The sequence below is a fragment of the Tetrao urogallus genome (assembly GCF_951394365.1).
Source record: "Tetrao urogallus genome assembly, chromosome: 6".
In the NCBI taxonomy this organism is placed as follows: domain Eukaryota; kingdom Metazoa; phylum Chordata; class Aves; order Galliformes; family Phasianidae; genus Tetrao; species Tetrao urogallus.
In genome coordinates this window covers 17,139,658-17,154,688 of record NC_136819.1, presented here as the reverse complement: position 1 = coordinate 17,154,688, position 15,031 = coordinate 17,139,658, and the positions used below count along the sequence as shown (strand labels likewise).

The window sequence follows — 15,031 nt, the reverse complement described above, 5'->3', positions numbered from 1 at the left end:
ACCGATGTCCGGGGCCCGGTGCCGCCGCTGCTGGTTGGGACGCCCCGGGGCCGCTCTTTCTGGGAGGGGCGGGGCGAGAGGCTGCGGCCCCTCCCCGAGGGCAGAGCGGGTGGGCGGGGGCAGGTTGGGCGGTGAGAGCCGTGGCGATGGGGGGGGGGCAGGCCCTCCAGCGCGGGGCGGGTCGCAGGGCTGGGCCGTATGGTGCCGGGAGCCGCGCTTCAGCCGGGGGCCCCCGCCAAGCCTGGCCCCCAGGCACCTTCCGGCTGATTTACGGGAAGCCTCTATGGCCTCCCGCCCTCCTTAATCTTTAACCAGGCAGGCCTGGCTCCGGCCAGTTCCCCCCTGCGGCCGGCCGGACTCTTGGGGAGCGACCAGACGGGCACCAGGTGGGCCCGGGGTGCTGCCCCTCTATCCCACGGGGCGGGTGGGGGTGTCGTGCAGGGAGCTCCTGGTGCTGAGGGTGTGTAGTTTGTGTGTGTGGGGAAAGGGATGCTGAGTGCCAAGGGGTGTTGGGAGTGAATGGGGGTTACTGGGTGTCCAGCTGATGGTTTGACCAATGCTTGCCCACCAGGTTGCTCACCATGAAGCTCTGCCTGCTGCTGGTGTGCCTGGTGGCCACGGTCACAGCCACTGTCACCCCGGTAAGCGTGGCACGGGGACGTGGACTCCCTGCAGCCAGGTGCCCCCTGCCCACCCTCACCGGTGTCCCCCTGCCCAGGTGTCCATGCTGGATACCACTCCTTCCAGAAGGATGAAGCCAATCAGACTGCAGCCAGCACGCATGGTGATCCTACGTCCTACCACAAGCCCATCAGGGGACACAGGGACACCAACCCAGCCTGTGTCCAGTTCCACATCGGAACCCAGCCTGAATGCTGTGTTGGAGGCCTTGCAGCCTCTGGGCCCTGCGGAATTTGTGGCAGCACCCGAGGAGCCTGACACTGCTGCTGGCGGAAGCACGACCACATCTGAGCCTGGGACCACCACGGGTCCTCCCAGCAGCTCTCCAGGCACAGTCACCCCACCATGCCCTGGGGACGAAGAGCCAAGTGAGACCTGCAGAGCACCAACGAGGGAGCAGAAGGAGGAGGTGGCCAAGGCGCTGGGCACCTTTGCCCTACGCTTCTACAAGCACATGGCGGAGTCTGCCAAACCCGACACCAACCTGCTCTTCTCCCCCCTCAACGTGGCCCTAGGGCTGTCACACCTCCTGCTGGGTGAGGGGCTCTCCATGGGGTGTAGCCCATACACCCACAGCCTTCCCGGCTGCCAGGCCCCTCTAAGCCTCACCATTGTCCTCAGGTGCCCGCGGTGAGACCCAGCAGCGCCTGGCTGCCATCCTGGGGTACCGGCCAGGGCTGACCTGCGTGCACGGCGCCCTGCGGCAGCTTGCCAACGTGCCAGGGCTGCTCTCTGCCACAGAGATCTTCCACCACCCAGGTAAGACAGACACTAGCAGGGAGGAACAGTGGGGTGGGCAAGGGGGTGACATCATCCATACTACCATGCAGACCTCCACCTCCGACCCCGCTTCTTGAATGAGTCATGGCAATTCTACGAGGCCAGGCCACGGGAGCTGAGTGGTAACGAGAGCCTGGACTTGCAACGCATCAATGAATGGGTGCACAAGGCCACACGCGGGCTTGTGCCCCATCTGCTGTCTCAGCTGCCTGATGAGCCTCGCCTAGTGCTGCTCAGTGCTGTCCACTTCCAGGGTATGGCACAGTTCCCAGGGTGTATCCAGGATCTGCCCTGAGATCCACCTTGGGAGCCACCTTGGGATCTACCAACCTCCATTTCTCCATCCCCTGGTGGCCCTCAGCCCCACAACACCCCACCCCATGGGCACTGTGTCCCTGCAGCCCGGTGGCAAAAGCCATTCAAGACCAAGCATACGATGCTGCTGCCCTTCATGCGCCATGGGCACCTGCCAGTGGACGTGCTCACCATGACCAGCAAGAAGTACCCTGTGGCATCCTTCACAGACTCCCACCTGCAGGTCCAGGTACTGCATCCCTGTGCTTGTGGAGCATGATGTCACAGCATGATGTCATTGCTGTGGCATGGAAGGGACGTGTCAGGTGATGATGTCATCCCTGGAGCACTGATGGGAAGCCAGGCTATGGCATCGCTCCCATGGCACTGAATGAGGACGCCAGGCTATGATGTCACACTGCAGGTGGGGCGGCTGGAGCTTAGTGGGGGGCTGAGCTTGGTGGTACTGGTGCCACGGGGACCTCCGGAGGCCCTGGGGGCTGTGGAGCGAGCGCTGGACCCCCCCACCTTCCTGGCACTGCTGCAGAGGGCAGCCAACACCCCCACACGCCCTACTACCGTGGCCCTGCCACGCCTGCACCTCGACCTCGCCATGGATGTGGTGGCCAACGTGCATGACATGGGTAAGGCGTCCCCCCATCCCTGCCTGTGCTGGAGTGATGTCACCTACTGCACATAAGTTGACAGATGATGACATCACTCCCTGCAGTAAGTCACCTGCACCTTTCCCCTGCAACTTCAGTGCCCCCAGTGACATCAGTGTCCCCCGTGTTTCTGGTGTTTTCGTATACCTGTGTCCATTGGTTCTCTGGTGGCCCCAGTGGCTCCAGTATCCTCCATGTCCCCTACATCCCTTTGTATCCCCTGCTGTTTGCCATTCCCCATTTGTTCCTGGTGTCTTTTGGTTTCCCCTTGTTCCCAATGCTCCCACCCCCTGCTGTCTCCATGCCACGGCAATGGCACTGTGTCTGGTTGCTGCAGACTTTGGGCTGTTCCTGGATGCGGAGCTGTGTGGGCTGGCACGGGGCCCGGAGGTGGCAGTGGATGCAGTGCAACACCGGGCTGTGCTGACGCTGGACGAGAAAGGCGTGGAGGCAGCGGGTGCCATGGCCACCTCGGTGGCCCGCACGGCTCTGCAGCTAGAGGCTTTGCAGCCCTTCCTCTTCGTGCTCTGGGATGAAGGCAACGCCATCCCCCTCTTCATGGGACGCCTTAGTGACCCCCAGGCCTGATGCCTGCCCCTTCCTTCACTCCATTTCTTCCCTCCCTCCTTCTCTTGTCCCTATCTGCATTCTCTTCTTCCTCCTTCCACTTCTCTCTCCCTCTTCCCATTCCTCCCTCCCTGCTTCTCTATATCTTCTCAGCCTCTTCTCCCCCCTTCCTTCCCTCTTCACACCATCTTTCCCTCTTCCAACAACCATTCATCCACATCTTTTTCTCCCTTCTCCCTCCCACACCTCTGCCCAAATCCTCCCACACCTCCCAAATCCTCTGCCCCCATTGGGGCATTGGAGCATTGGGTGCTCCTGGCGCCCCAGCAGCTCCTGTGCCTCTGTTTCCTCCATCAGCTCTTGGTCTGAGGCCCCAATAAAAGCTCTGAGTCACTGACTGGCTCCTGTTGGAGGGGGAACACTATTGCTGCTGGTGTGCCAGCTGCTGTCCCCCTGGCGTTGCCACCTCCCCCTGGCACTCCAAAGTGACACTTGACGCCTTCCTACAAAAATCTTTTATTCCACTAGAAAAGCTGCCCGCAGCCTCTGTGTGCTGGTGACGGGCCCCATGCCCTCACCCCAGCAGGTGGCACAGGCTGGCATGGAGTGCCCTCCCTGGAGAGCAAAGTGGGGAGGGCCCATGTCAGTTGTCCAATGCCAGGTGCCTGCCAGGGTAGGTGCCATTGTGGTGTCCCTCCCATGCTGCTCAATCCCAGCCGTTCTCCTTGACCATGTGCGACATCTCGATGATGAACTTCCCCTCCTTGTACTTCTGGCTGCTCTCGAACGCCTGCTCCTGTGGGGATAGCAGCCTGAGCCCCCTCAGGGCCCAGGTCACAGGACATGTGCTACGGATTTGGGGTCCCAGGGCAACTATTGTGGGTTTGGGGTGCCTGCACAGTGGGCTGCAGCAGGGCTTTGGGTAACCAAGTGGGATTTGCGGTGCCGTGGGCTCAGAGTGCCCATATTATGTCTTTGGGATGCCCAGGCCAAGGGATTGGGGTGCCAGTGTGATGCCCAATCCCAGGTTGGGGGTGCCAGGGGCACTCACGTATTTCCAGCCCAGGGTGGTTTTGCAGTTCTCGCAGAAGATGTCAGCCACAGAGTGAAGCCCGGTGAGCAGCAGGCGCTGTTCGGCCGGGCCACAGCCCACATTAACCCTGCACCAGACAGGGTGCTGTGGGCACGTCTGGGGATGTTCCTTCAACCTTCTCCAGGACAAGTGATAGTGATGATAGCTCACCCCACTCCCCCCTCCCAGCATCCCATCCCCCACCGCAGTACTCACACAGAGTTGAACAGGTAGGCACGGCCATGGCTGCCCTGGAAGGACTGCAGGGACACAGCATGACTCAACCCAGCGTCCTCTGTGCCTCCCTTACTCCCCTCCTCCATCACCACCATGCCAGCGCAGGGAAAGACTTTCTGTCATGGGGACACTGTGGGGAGTATGGGCACAGGGGGATACCTGGCACTCTCAGGACACCATGGAGGGGACACTGCAGAGGGGATGCTGTGGAGGAGGAGACAGCATGGGGGGACAGCATAGAGGGGACAACGCAGAAAGGACAGACACAACTACCCTGGGGACACCCTGGGGAGACCCTCACTATTTCCCAGGGACACCGCAGAGGGGAAGATGGCCACACCAGGGCCCCGGGGAGGTGACGCGGGCGCAGAGGGGGCACCTTGGAGATGAGCTCCTCGTGCCTGGCCAGGTGTGCACGGCAGTGTACGCAGCTGTAGGTGCGGTGGGAGCGCGGTAGGTAGCTGTGAAAGGTCCGGGGAGGCAGACGAGTGGTGGCAGGGACCCGGTGGCGGCGGGCGGGGAGTACGGCCGGTGGCAGGGCCCCGGGGGGCCGCGGGGGTGCGGGGGGCATGGTGCAGCCCCCGCACAGCCGCTCGCAGGGGAAGAAGCAGCGCAGCAGCGTGCTGAGAGCCGTTGTCCCTCCGGGACGGGGGGTGGAGCGCGGCTGCCCAAGGGTCCCCCGGACGAGAAGCGGGCGGTAAGGGGGGGCGGCCTGCGAATGGTTAAGCGGGATGGGGTGAGGAGGGGGCAGCGCCGTGCCTCCCGGCACCGCCGTAGTTCCCCCCCCCCCTCCCCCCGCGTCCCTCCGCTCACCGCCTGCCGTTGTCCCCGCTGCCGCTGTCCCCGGTGCCGGTGCCGGTGCGGGGCGGGGGCACCAGGCGGCCGCGGAGGGGGTGGGGGGGAAGGGAGGGGAGCGCCGCACGCCCGGAGACTGCATCACGGCGCCGTGACTCATTGCTCGACGTCACCGCCCGCACCCCGCGCCGAGACGTCACCGCCCGGCAGCACTACGTCACCGCTGCCCCCGGGACCAAGCTGCGGGCGCTCTACCGGCTCCCGCGCGCTGCCGAGGGACCCCGGGGCGGCTGCAGCGAGTCCGGGGCGGGAGGGGAGCGCAGCTCGCGGCGTGCCCGTGGCACGTAGCGGGGCCGGGGGCAGTGAAAGGGGGAGAGGCCGTGGCCACGGTGCCCCAGTAGCTGCTGTGCAGATGAGACGCGGACGAACACCGGGGAGCCCGGGGAGCGGCACACCGCAGCAGGCCCCGACTGCATCTCCCAGCACGCCCCGCGCGGCTGCCACGGCAACGCCCCACGCGCTCCCGCTGATGGAGCGGGCGTGCGGGCAGCGCTCTGACCTCACCTCCGGCGTTTGCCTGACGTTACTTCCGTCGCGCTCCGTGACGTAACGGAAACGCGACAGCCCTGCCGGAGTCCCGGTAGGCGCGCGGAACAGCTGTAGGCGCTGTCAGGTACTGACGGTTGCCAGGCCCCGGGCTCAGGGTCCAGCCCTACCGCGGTGGGCGGTAGGATCGGGCCGGGCCCGCGATGGCGGACGATGGCGGTGATGAGAAGAAGCAGGTGGCGAAGTTCGAGCTGGAGCGGGAGACAGAGCTGCGTTTCGAAGTGGAGGCCTCGCAGACGGTGCAGATGGAGCTGCTCACCGGCATGGCTGAGGTGTTTGGCACCGAGCTGACCCGCAACAAGAAGTTCACCTTTGACGCTGGTGCAAAGGTGGCCGTCTTCACCTGGCACGGCTGCACCGTGCAGCTCAGTGGGCGCACCGAGGTGGCATACGTCTCCAAGGACACGCCTATGCTGCTCTACCTCAACACTCACACGGCCCTGGAGCAGATGCGGAGGCAGGCAGAGCGCGAGGACGAGCGGGGGCCCCGTGTCATGGTGGTGGGCCCCACTGATGTGGGCAAGTCGACTGTGTGCCGCCTGCTGCTGAATTATGCTGTACGCCTGGGGCGCCGGCCCACCTTTGTGGAGCTGGACGTGGGGCAGGGCTCTGTCTCCATCCCTGGCACCATGGGTGCCCTCTACATCGAGCGGCCGGCTGATGTGGAGGAGGGCTTCTCCCTGCAAGCTCCGCTGGTCTACCACTTTGGCTCCACCACACCTGGCACAAACATCAAACTTTACAACAAGGTGAGTGCATGGAGTCCCTATCATCTTGTGGTTGGCCTTGCTTGGAGCAGGGTGGAGCCTCCAAGGAGTCCTGCCTGCCCCTGTAAGTTAGGGATTGCCCAGCTAGTCCTATTGTTCTATAAAACCATGGTGCAGTACTGAGTTAAGCACTGAGGTCCAAAAAAACATGAAGGGTAAAAAGCTGGCCCAAATGCCTCGTGTCCTCTGCCTGCAGTTTGGTGATGGCTAGAAGCCCCTTTTTTGGCTGAAGGTTGCCCTCAGCCCCGATGCACTCATTTAACGTGCTTTATGGACAGCTTCAGCACTGAATGTGGCTGCTGCCCCTTTATGGCTATCACTGAAGGGTGGGCAAGGAAGGATTTCAGCCAAAGTGGCTTCCCATGGCCCAGGCATTGCCTCTGCCTCTTAGCACTAAATAAACCTGCTGAGTGAGTTAGGAGCATTGCCTGTCATTGGACAGGTCCTCATCACATGGCCTCCAGCTGTGTTGATGTCTTTTGGGAACAGAAACATCCCTCTCAACTCCATGTACTTTATCCTCATGTTCCAATATCTGCCTGCAGATCACATCCCGCCTGGCTGATGTCTTCAACCAGCGATGTGAAGTGAACCGCCGTGCATCGGTCAGTGGCTGCGTCATCAACACATGCGGCTGGGTGAAGGGCTCGGGCTACCAGGCTCTGGTGCATGCTGCCTCAGCTTTTGAGGTAGATGTGGTGGTGGTGCTGGACCAGGAGCGGCTCTACAATGAGCTTAAGAGGGACCTGCCCCACTTTGTGCGCACTGTTTTGCTCCCCAAATCTGGCGGGGTGGTGGAGCGCTCCAAGGACTTCCGGCGGGAGTGCCGAGATGACCGCATCAGGGAATATTTCTATGGCTTCCGGGGCTGCTTCTACCCCCACGCCTTTGACGTCAAATTCTCTGATGTTAAGATCTACAAGGTAGGGGCTCCCACCATCCCTGACTCCTGCCTGCCACTGGGCATGTCGCAGGAGGACAACCAGTTGAAGCTGGTGCCGGTGACGCCAGGGCGGGACATGGTGCACCACCTGCTGAGCGTCAGCATGGCCGACAGCCCCGATGACAACATCTCAGAGACCAGTGTGGCTGGCTTCATTGTGGTCACTGGGGTAGACCTGGAACGCCAGGTGTTCACTGTGCTCTCACCTGCCCCTCGCCCACTGCCAAAGAACTTCCTTCTCATCATGGACATCCGCTTCATGGACCTGAAGTAGTTCCAGCAGGGATGGGGCAGGGAGTCCTGGGCAGAGGGGACACATGGGGATGTCCATGCGTGTAGCCCAGCGCTTGCTTTGCCCAGCAGCTTTCAGGCCCTGGGTTTGTGCCCTTGTGCCAGCGGCACAGGAGGCTGCCTCTCGTTTTTATCTTTTTGTAAAGTTTGTTATTAAATCTCACTGCCCTTTGGCTCCGTGGTGCTTCCTGCTTTTTGTCTCGGCTGCAGGATGGAGGGATTGGCCCCGGGTGCCGACCACCCACCCCCGTGGATGCTGAACAGGAACCCCAGGCCTATCACAGGAAGACCATCGGTCAAAGCGAAGCAGGGCGGAAGACGCTCCTTTTCCTCCGCTCCGCGGACACGCACGGGCTGGGCTGGGCTCCTGTCTCGTCCCACGGGTTCGCCCCGCAGCACACAGCGCTCAGATCCCCTCCGGGCGCAGGAAGCGCCGCGCATGCGGTCTGCGGTGCACGTGCGCCCACCCTCCTGATGACGCATGCGCACGGCCACTTCCCGTTTCACGCATGCGCGCCGCGCCCTTCCTCGCTCCTTCCAGGCTGTTCCCCAGACGGCGACCAATGAGGAGCGGCGGGCGGGACGCGCGGCCGACGGGGCGGGGCGCGCAGGCGCAGCTCTGACGTCGTGCCCAGCCGCCGAGCGCCGCCGCCGCTTCGTGCCCGGTAGCGTTGGGCGCCGCCCGGGCCGCGCCGTAGCGTGCCGGTGAGTACCGCGGGGCCTCCTCGCTCCCTCTCCCGTCGCGCCCGCCTCCTCCCAGGGCTGCTGGCCCTTCCCCGCCCCCGGTAGCCGTAGGGCCCCGGAGCCCCGGCTGCGTTCTGCCCCGGGACCGCCTCCGAGCCCCCGCCCGCCGCCTGGCAGCGCGGCCTCTCCGCGGCGCCCGGAGCCCCGCCGGCCCGCGGCCTCCGCCCCGCCGGTGGTGCGGCATGGCGAGGCGAGGCGGGAGCCGCTTCCTCCTGGGCCCGGGCGCAGCGCCGATCCGGCTCCGCGCGGCGTCTCCGTGAGTTCGCCGCGTCCTTCCGTGCCCGTGGGGCCGCGGAGCGATAGCACGGCCGGGGGCAGCGGGCCTTACGGCCCATCCGGTTCCACCCCCTTCATAGGCAGGGACGCTCGGTAGCAGCCTGGTGAGACTGCCCGGGGCCCATCCGGCCCGGCCTGGGGCGCCTCCAGGGATGGGGCACCCACAGCTCTCTGGGTAGCTGTGCCGGTGCATCACTGCCCTGTGAGTAAAGATTTTCCTCCTTATACTTAATTCAGAGCCCCCCTCTTTTAATTTAAAGCTATTACCGTTCATTCACTCTCTGTCCTTGTGAAAGCCCCTCCCCAGCTTTCCCGTAGCCTTTTTGTGTGCTGGAAAGCCACGGCGAGCTCCCCCAGAGCTTTCTCTTCTCCAGGCTGACTGAGCCCATCTCCTCGTAGCTTTCAGCATCCGTGAGGCTTTCCCTCTGACAGCCCCATGTCCTTCTGGTGCTGGGAGCCCAGAGCTGCTTTGGAGGGCTGGATGGTGCTGCTGGGGAATTTAGGCAGGCACGGAGGCTGGACGGTGGGATAACAGAATGCATTCATGCTCCTGAGTGCTGTGAGGGTGGGCAGGGTTTGTGTTTGAGGAGTGGACACCAGCACAGCGGCGGCCTGCAGCACAGAGCCTTCCTGCAGGCTCTCATCTGGAGCTGGGGCTCTCCTTGTGCTGACGGTACTTCTGAGAACATCTCGTCAACTTCAGTTTTAAAAAGCCTGTGTCGGGGTTTGGTTCTTGTGGCCTGTCAGTGAGCAGAAGTTGAAGGCTGCTCTCTGGGTTCAGAGCCCTGGCCCATGTGCTGCTGCCTTATCCAGAGTGAAATTCCTCCTCGAAACACACTTCCACACAACGTTCTCCGGTGTTGGTGATGTAATGGGCTGTGCTGGCAGGTGTTCAGCCTGGCTACTGCTAAGCAGCTCCAAATTATCAATGTGAAATGTGTTAATCCCAAGTTATTGCAGCTGAGGATTCTGTTGCATCTCCTTGAGATGAGAGCAAAATCTCACCGTTGTACCCTGCTCGTCTCGCTGGTTTAGGGGGAGAGATTCTGCCTTCCTGGTGTCGTTTGCTGGTGGCTCCCGAGGATGTGATTTCTCCCCAGCTTCCACGTTTTGATCTGCTACATATCTGAATTGGGTTGTTTGTGGGATCATCCTTCCTGCACTGATCTTTTCTAGGCTATAAAACATGACTACAGCCTTGTCTAGATCGAAGTGAGGAGGTTGATCAACTTAGCGGGCTTAATCTAATCATCACCTCCAGCGAGGCGTTGTTCCTTAGCAGAGGACTTTGTTCTCATGGTTCCTGAGGTCAGGCAGGAGGTAACTGGGTGGAGTAAAGGTCTCCAACGGGAGATTTTAGACAAGGCTTTTTGGGGCGTTCACCCTTCTCCTGCTGCACCCCTTGTTTCTTCTGCTCGCTGCTGCCTGTGGGCACTGGTGGTGGGAGGGCTGGGTTTGTGCATCCAGGAAGGTGCGGACACATTGGATGAGATGCTGTTCTTCCCTGCTTTGTCCGCAAAATGGGGCTAATCCCGTGTAAACCGCTGAGATGGGCAGGGGAGGAACAGGAGCAATGTAAGCAAGGCCAGAGATAAGCACTGAGGGGCTGCCAGCCGTGCTGGCTGCCTGCTCTGATGGTTTTGCTTTCCCTTGTTGCCTGCATCTCAGCAACTGCTGCCTGGGCTGTTGTCTGTGTTTCACGAATACCTCTTGGCTTCTTGCTGTGTGGGGTTTGTGCAGTGAGCCCAGTGCTGAGGGGAGCTGGCTGGGACATGTTTCTCATCCCGTGAATAGAAGGTGCCAAGGCTCCGGACTACAGAGCCAGCCCTGGGGCCACCTGCTCCGTGCAGGTCTTGGGTGCAGGCAGTGAAAACAAGGTGGGAACGGGTAGAGTACATCTTGTCTTTGTGTCGTCCCAGATCTGCCCTGACTGGGACTTGCATCACTCGGAAGGAATTGTTTGTCTGTTTGACCCGTGCAGGGGAAACTCAACAGGACTGGTTTGGGGCAGGGAGGCAGCTGACGCACCGCTGGAGCTCATAACTGAGAGTGAACTCTCTCTGCTCTGTGCCAGCTCCTTTCCCTGCGTGGTGACGAAAGGCAGTGTCGGGGAACCTTGTCACGTTGAGGTGTGCGCTTCCTTCTTCGGGGCTGGGAGAGCTTAGAGGAACTGCTTGTTGGCAGCGTGGAGCATGGTGAGGAGTGTTTCCTTGTCCCATCTGATTCTTTGGAAAGATCAAGCCCCAAAGCAACACAGACTGTTCAGGCTGTATGTGGATGGGTTTCTGGAAAGCGATGAGATGGGGAAATGGTGGGAAGGACAGGAAGAGCACAGCGCTTCAAGGAGTGAGTGCTGGCAGAAGTGGAAACCGGAGTCAGACTCTTCAGGTTCTCAGCTGAAGAAAAGGCAGTGTGCACTGAAAAAGAAGTGGAAGGTGGCAGTGGTGGCATTTAGAAATATCCTGAGGAAAGGAAAGGAGGATTAAGTAAAGTCCTCAGAAACTGAGGCGTGGGGAGATGGAAGTTAGCCCCTCAAGTGAATGGAAGTACGTAAATGGGGAATGAGAATACGGGTGCGGGGAAACTGGGGCAATGGGACAAGCTCAGGGAGCAGCTGAGCCCTTGCCAGGCAGTAAAGCCATCTGTGGGACGGGAGTATCAGTAAGGCAGTGGCTGACTTGTGAACCCTAGACTCTCCTTTGGGAGTGGGAAGCCTGGGGTTGTGCTGGATAAGAGGAACCGGGGGAAAAACAGCACGGCAGAGGAAGAGGTGCTAGGGTTGGGAAAACAGGTAGAAACACCAGAGGAGAGGGAAAATGGAGTAATCTGTGACACACAAGCCTAGTAAAGCTTGACTGGGAGGAGGAAGGAGTAGGGCAGGTCCTGAGAAGTGTGGAAGGGAGGAGCTGCTGGGCTGGAAGCGGCAGAGAAAGGATCAGGATGGGAGTAGAGCACATACGTTCCTCAGGTGAGTTGCAGTGAGGATAAAAGGTTTGGAAGGGGAAAGGAGAGGTTGGGAGTGGGCAGATTGCAGGACTGCTGGAGAAGAGGTATAGTAAGAGATTGTCTGTTTGGGGAAGTTGGTGTGAATGTGGTCTGAATCGGTATAATTTGTGGAAAGGCAGGGTGGATCCTGCAAACAGGTTTGTGTTACTCCAGGATATCAGGGTAAGTGACAGAAACGGTCAAGTGTTGCTATCGTTTAGCCCCGAGAAAAGAGAAGAAGATACTTTAAAATTACACAGCTGAGATACCAGCCTGCAGTGCCATGCCACACAGCATTTCAGATGTCAACCAAATATTCCAGGCTGCAGGAGGGTTGGACCTCTTGCCTGGTGGTCAGGACATGCAGGTGCCCAAGCTGTAGTTTGCACATAAAGAGAAGATTCTTCACCAGTGTGTGTCTGGGCACTGGAACAGACTCCCCGTGGCAGTGCTCATAGACCCAAGCTGCCAGAACTCAAGGAGCCTTTGGACAATACTTTCAAACATAGGGCTTGAGTTTTGGAGCTAGGAGTTGGACTCAGTGATTCTTTTGGGTCCCTTTCAACTCGGGATGTTCTGTATTTCTGTCTTTACTCTTGCACTGATGTGGGGAGCTCGCTCCAGCGCTGCCTGATGTTCCTTTCTGCACTGAGCTGAGCTCTCACGTGGACCTTTGCAAATGCCACCGTGTGCCGACTCTCCCTGTGAGAGGAGTTGGAGCCCTTTAATGTATGCACCTGTCATTAGGAGGTGCCTTGGAAAGGGTTGGAGCTGAGCAGGACCTTGAACTGGGGCAGGCTTCAAGGGGAATGTTTGTGGACAGTGTTTTGGACAAGGAGATGGCTCTGCGTAAGGAATGGGATGGAGAGGTGAGGAGTAGCATGGGGGCAAACTTAAATCTGCGAGTATCTGTTTGGATTTGAGGTGTGGCTGTTCTCATGGCGGAGCCTTTCAAAGGGCTGGGGTGTCCTGTTACAGCTGAGGAGCACGTTAACAGATGGTTTCTGCTAAAGCAATTAGCAGTGATGTCATCTTTCAACTTGGGGGTAGCCTATCTCCAGGACTGCTGCCCGCCCACCCGCAGAGCCGCTGCGGCCGGCTGCCCGGAGGTGAGAGCAGGGCTTTCAGCCAGCAGATTTGGGGCACTGCGCTCCTGTTGTGCTGTGCTGGCTTTCCTCTCTCTCGATCACAAAGCCAAAAAGTTGGTTTCAAAAGTTTCTGCGAAAGAAGGGCCTTTTGCAGTGGGAGTGGTGCCTCGGTTAGTCAGCCCCGCTGGCTGACGCCTTGCATCGGGACTGAGTTATCTAAGCCTAGTAAGTTCTTGTCATTAACTACTTGTGTCCTTAATTTTGTGCCACAGTTCTCTCAGCCTGCGTGAGTGCTTGGTCAGCATTCGGAATTTCCATCTAGCCCTAAGAAAAAGATTTGGGAGGAGGAGAGGGTCATTATGGCTCTGTATCTGGGGGTCAGTGGGGTGATGGAGACCTCATGATGGAACACCGAGGCACTGAGTATGTGACAAATGGCCCAGCAGGGGCTCTAGCAGTAACAGTCAGTGAAATAGAAGCTGTGCCCAGCTCTTCCCTGAGCTGCAGCGGGTTCAAGTGTGCTTGGGGCTGGTTGGTGCCTCCTTCAGTTCTCAGGAAGGTACATTCTCCCCTATGTTTTGCCTCGCAGCAATCTGACACTCCCACCTACACCCTTGCTGTCAATCCGGTGACACTCTTGAGGGCACCATAAAGCCATCAAAGGTGGGAACCTGGCCCTCAGAATCCCTTCCCTAGTGTTCTCCACAGGCTTCTCTGCTTTGTGCCCTCAGGGGGAAGAGGATGAGATTCCAGCTGCCTCTTCCTCCTGCTGTCTCCACCCAAATATTGACTCTGTAAGCCTCTGATTAGCCCCTTCTCCTCGAGGCAGCAGGCGTTTCGCAGCATTAGAACTGGAGTTACAACTGTAGAAAGGTACAAGGCAAGCAGTCTTATGGTCCCTAATCTTGTTCCAGGCTCAGCGTAGATTTCCTGTGCAGTCCTGGGTATGTTGCTTAGTTCGGGTTTCTCTGCAGTGAATGGAGTGCAGAGGGCCTCAGGGCTGGGCTGTGAGGTGGCTGGCTGGATCTTTGCTAATTACAGCCTCCTCTCACTGCAGGTTTGCAGATGTGATGAGGGACGCCGATGCTATGTGACAGGCCTTGGGCTGTGGCATCGGGCTGTGAGAGCTGGGCTTGGAAGTCACCCGCAACAGGGTTGTGCATCTTCCTGATTGTTTCCTTCCTCACATAAATGCATTCTCACTGTTCTGGACAGCTTGGTGGTGTTTCAGTATTTTTACATGATCGTTTTCTTGTTAATTTATTTCTGTCCTCTTTTTCTAGGTGAGGTGTGGCATTCTCAATGCTCCTGAGTTTTTTGAGCGAACAAATGGATTAATGAAGAGCAACTTTACCTCCCCTCCATTCAGTAAAAATGGAGTGGTTTGGAATGTACTGAGACCTGCCCCCACACTGCTTGGGCCATGGGCGGTACAGACTTCTTCAGCATTGCTTCCACCGTCACTTGTCTTTTGGGGGTATAAAAGCCCTCCCTGAAAGCGTTCCTTCAGATCTCTGCTGCTGTGCTGCTCAGGAATGGTTGCCACAGTGAAGATTTGGTGCAATTCCTGTTGATTCGCAACAACTGAGTGGCAGCGAAGCCTGTGGAAAGGCCCAGAGGGTCAGGAGAAAGGAACAAGTAGGAAGAGGGTGAAAACGCACAATCCACTGGACCTTCCCCTCCAGCCCCCCTCTCAAAGAAAGGATTTACAGCTCAACCTTGCACCAGCTGTTCCTCGGCTTTAACAGTCAAAGAGAAATAAATAAAATTAAATGGCCACCGCCAGGCAGCCAGCCTAGATTCTGGTGAAATCAGGGAGAGTGCTTCTGTACCGCCTCCGGGGAGGAGGAGGAGGAGGCACAGCAGCGCTGCAAGGAAGCTGGGCAGATCGCTTGTGAGACAGCGGCCGGAGGGGGCTGTGGATATCAGATTGAAAAGGAGAAGTGGTTTCCCTGAGTGGCTTTTTGCAAGAAGTTTACCGCTATCTTGCTCTTTCCCAGGGTGCTCTCACGCATTGTGCTTCTTGCCTTGCTCCTGTCCCAGCACGGAAAGCTTACCTTCGTGTCTGGTGGCTGCTGCAAGCTGTACGGGGAGCTGCTTTTTGCATGCTCTCAAGGGCTCTCAGCATTCCTGCTCCAACAGCTGTTTTAAATCCAATCCAGTTCTCTGTGCTGAATTTTTTAATGGTTTTAAGTCTCCCTCCCTGCACCCCTGAACTCTCGCAAGGCAGAGAGTAGCGT

At 59.2% G+C, this 15,031-nt stretch overlaps 3 protein-coding genes across 3 annotated transcripts; 2 read left to right on the top strand and 1 right to left on the bottom strand.

The window, feature by feature from the left end:
• Window positions 1-5: 5 nt before the first annotated feature.
• Window positions 6-3,008, top strand: SERPING1 (serpin family G member 1; the record flags this gene model as incomplete). The annotated part of the gene is made up of 8 exons (XM_079537420.1): window positions 6-73; window positions 572-641; window positions 719-1,217; window positions 1,303-1,440; window positions 1,512-1,715; window positions 1,863-2,005; window positions 2,180-2,399; window positions 2,758-3,008. Coding segments are annotated over 8 exons (1,593 nt in total), but the record flags the coding sequence as incomplete, so codon positions are not given.
• Window positions 3,009-3,693: 685 nt separating this feature from the next.
• Window positions 3,694-4,867, bottom strand: YPEL4 (yippee like 4; the record flags this gene model as incomplete). The annotated part of the gene is made up of 4 exons (XM_079537322.1): window positions 3,694-3,783; window positions 4,039-4,147; window positions 4,276-4,319; window positions 4,676-4,867. The coding sequence occupies 4 exons, from the start codon at window positions 4,865-4,867 to the stop codon at window positions 3,694-3,696; spliced, it is 435 nt and encodes a 144-aa protein (XP_079393448.1).
• Window positions 4,868-5,840: 973 nt separating this feature from the next.
• CLP1 (cleavage factor polyribonucleotide kinase subunit 1) lies at window positions 5,841-7,681 on the top strand (the record flags this gene model as incomplete). The annotated part of the gene is made up of 2 exons (XM_079537202.1): window positions 5,841-6,446; window positions 7,010-7,681. The coding sequence occupies 2 exons, from the start codon at window positions 5,841-5,843 to the stop codon at window positions 7,679-7,681; spliced, it is 1,278 nt and encodes a 425-aa protein (XP_079393328.1).
• Between the last annotated feature and the right edge of the window lie 7,350 nt (window positions 7,682-15,031).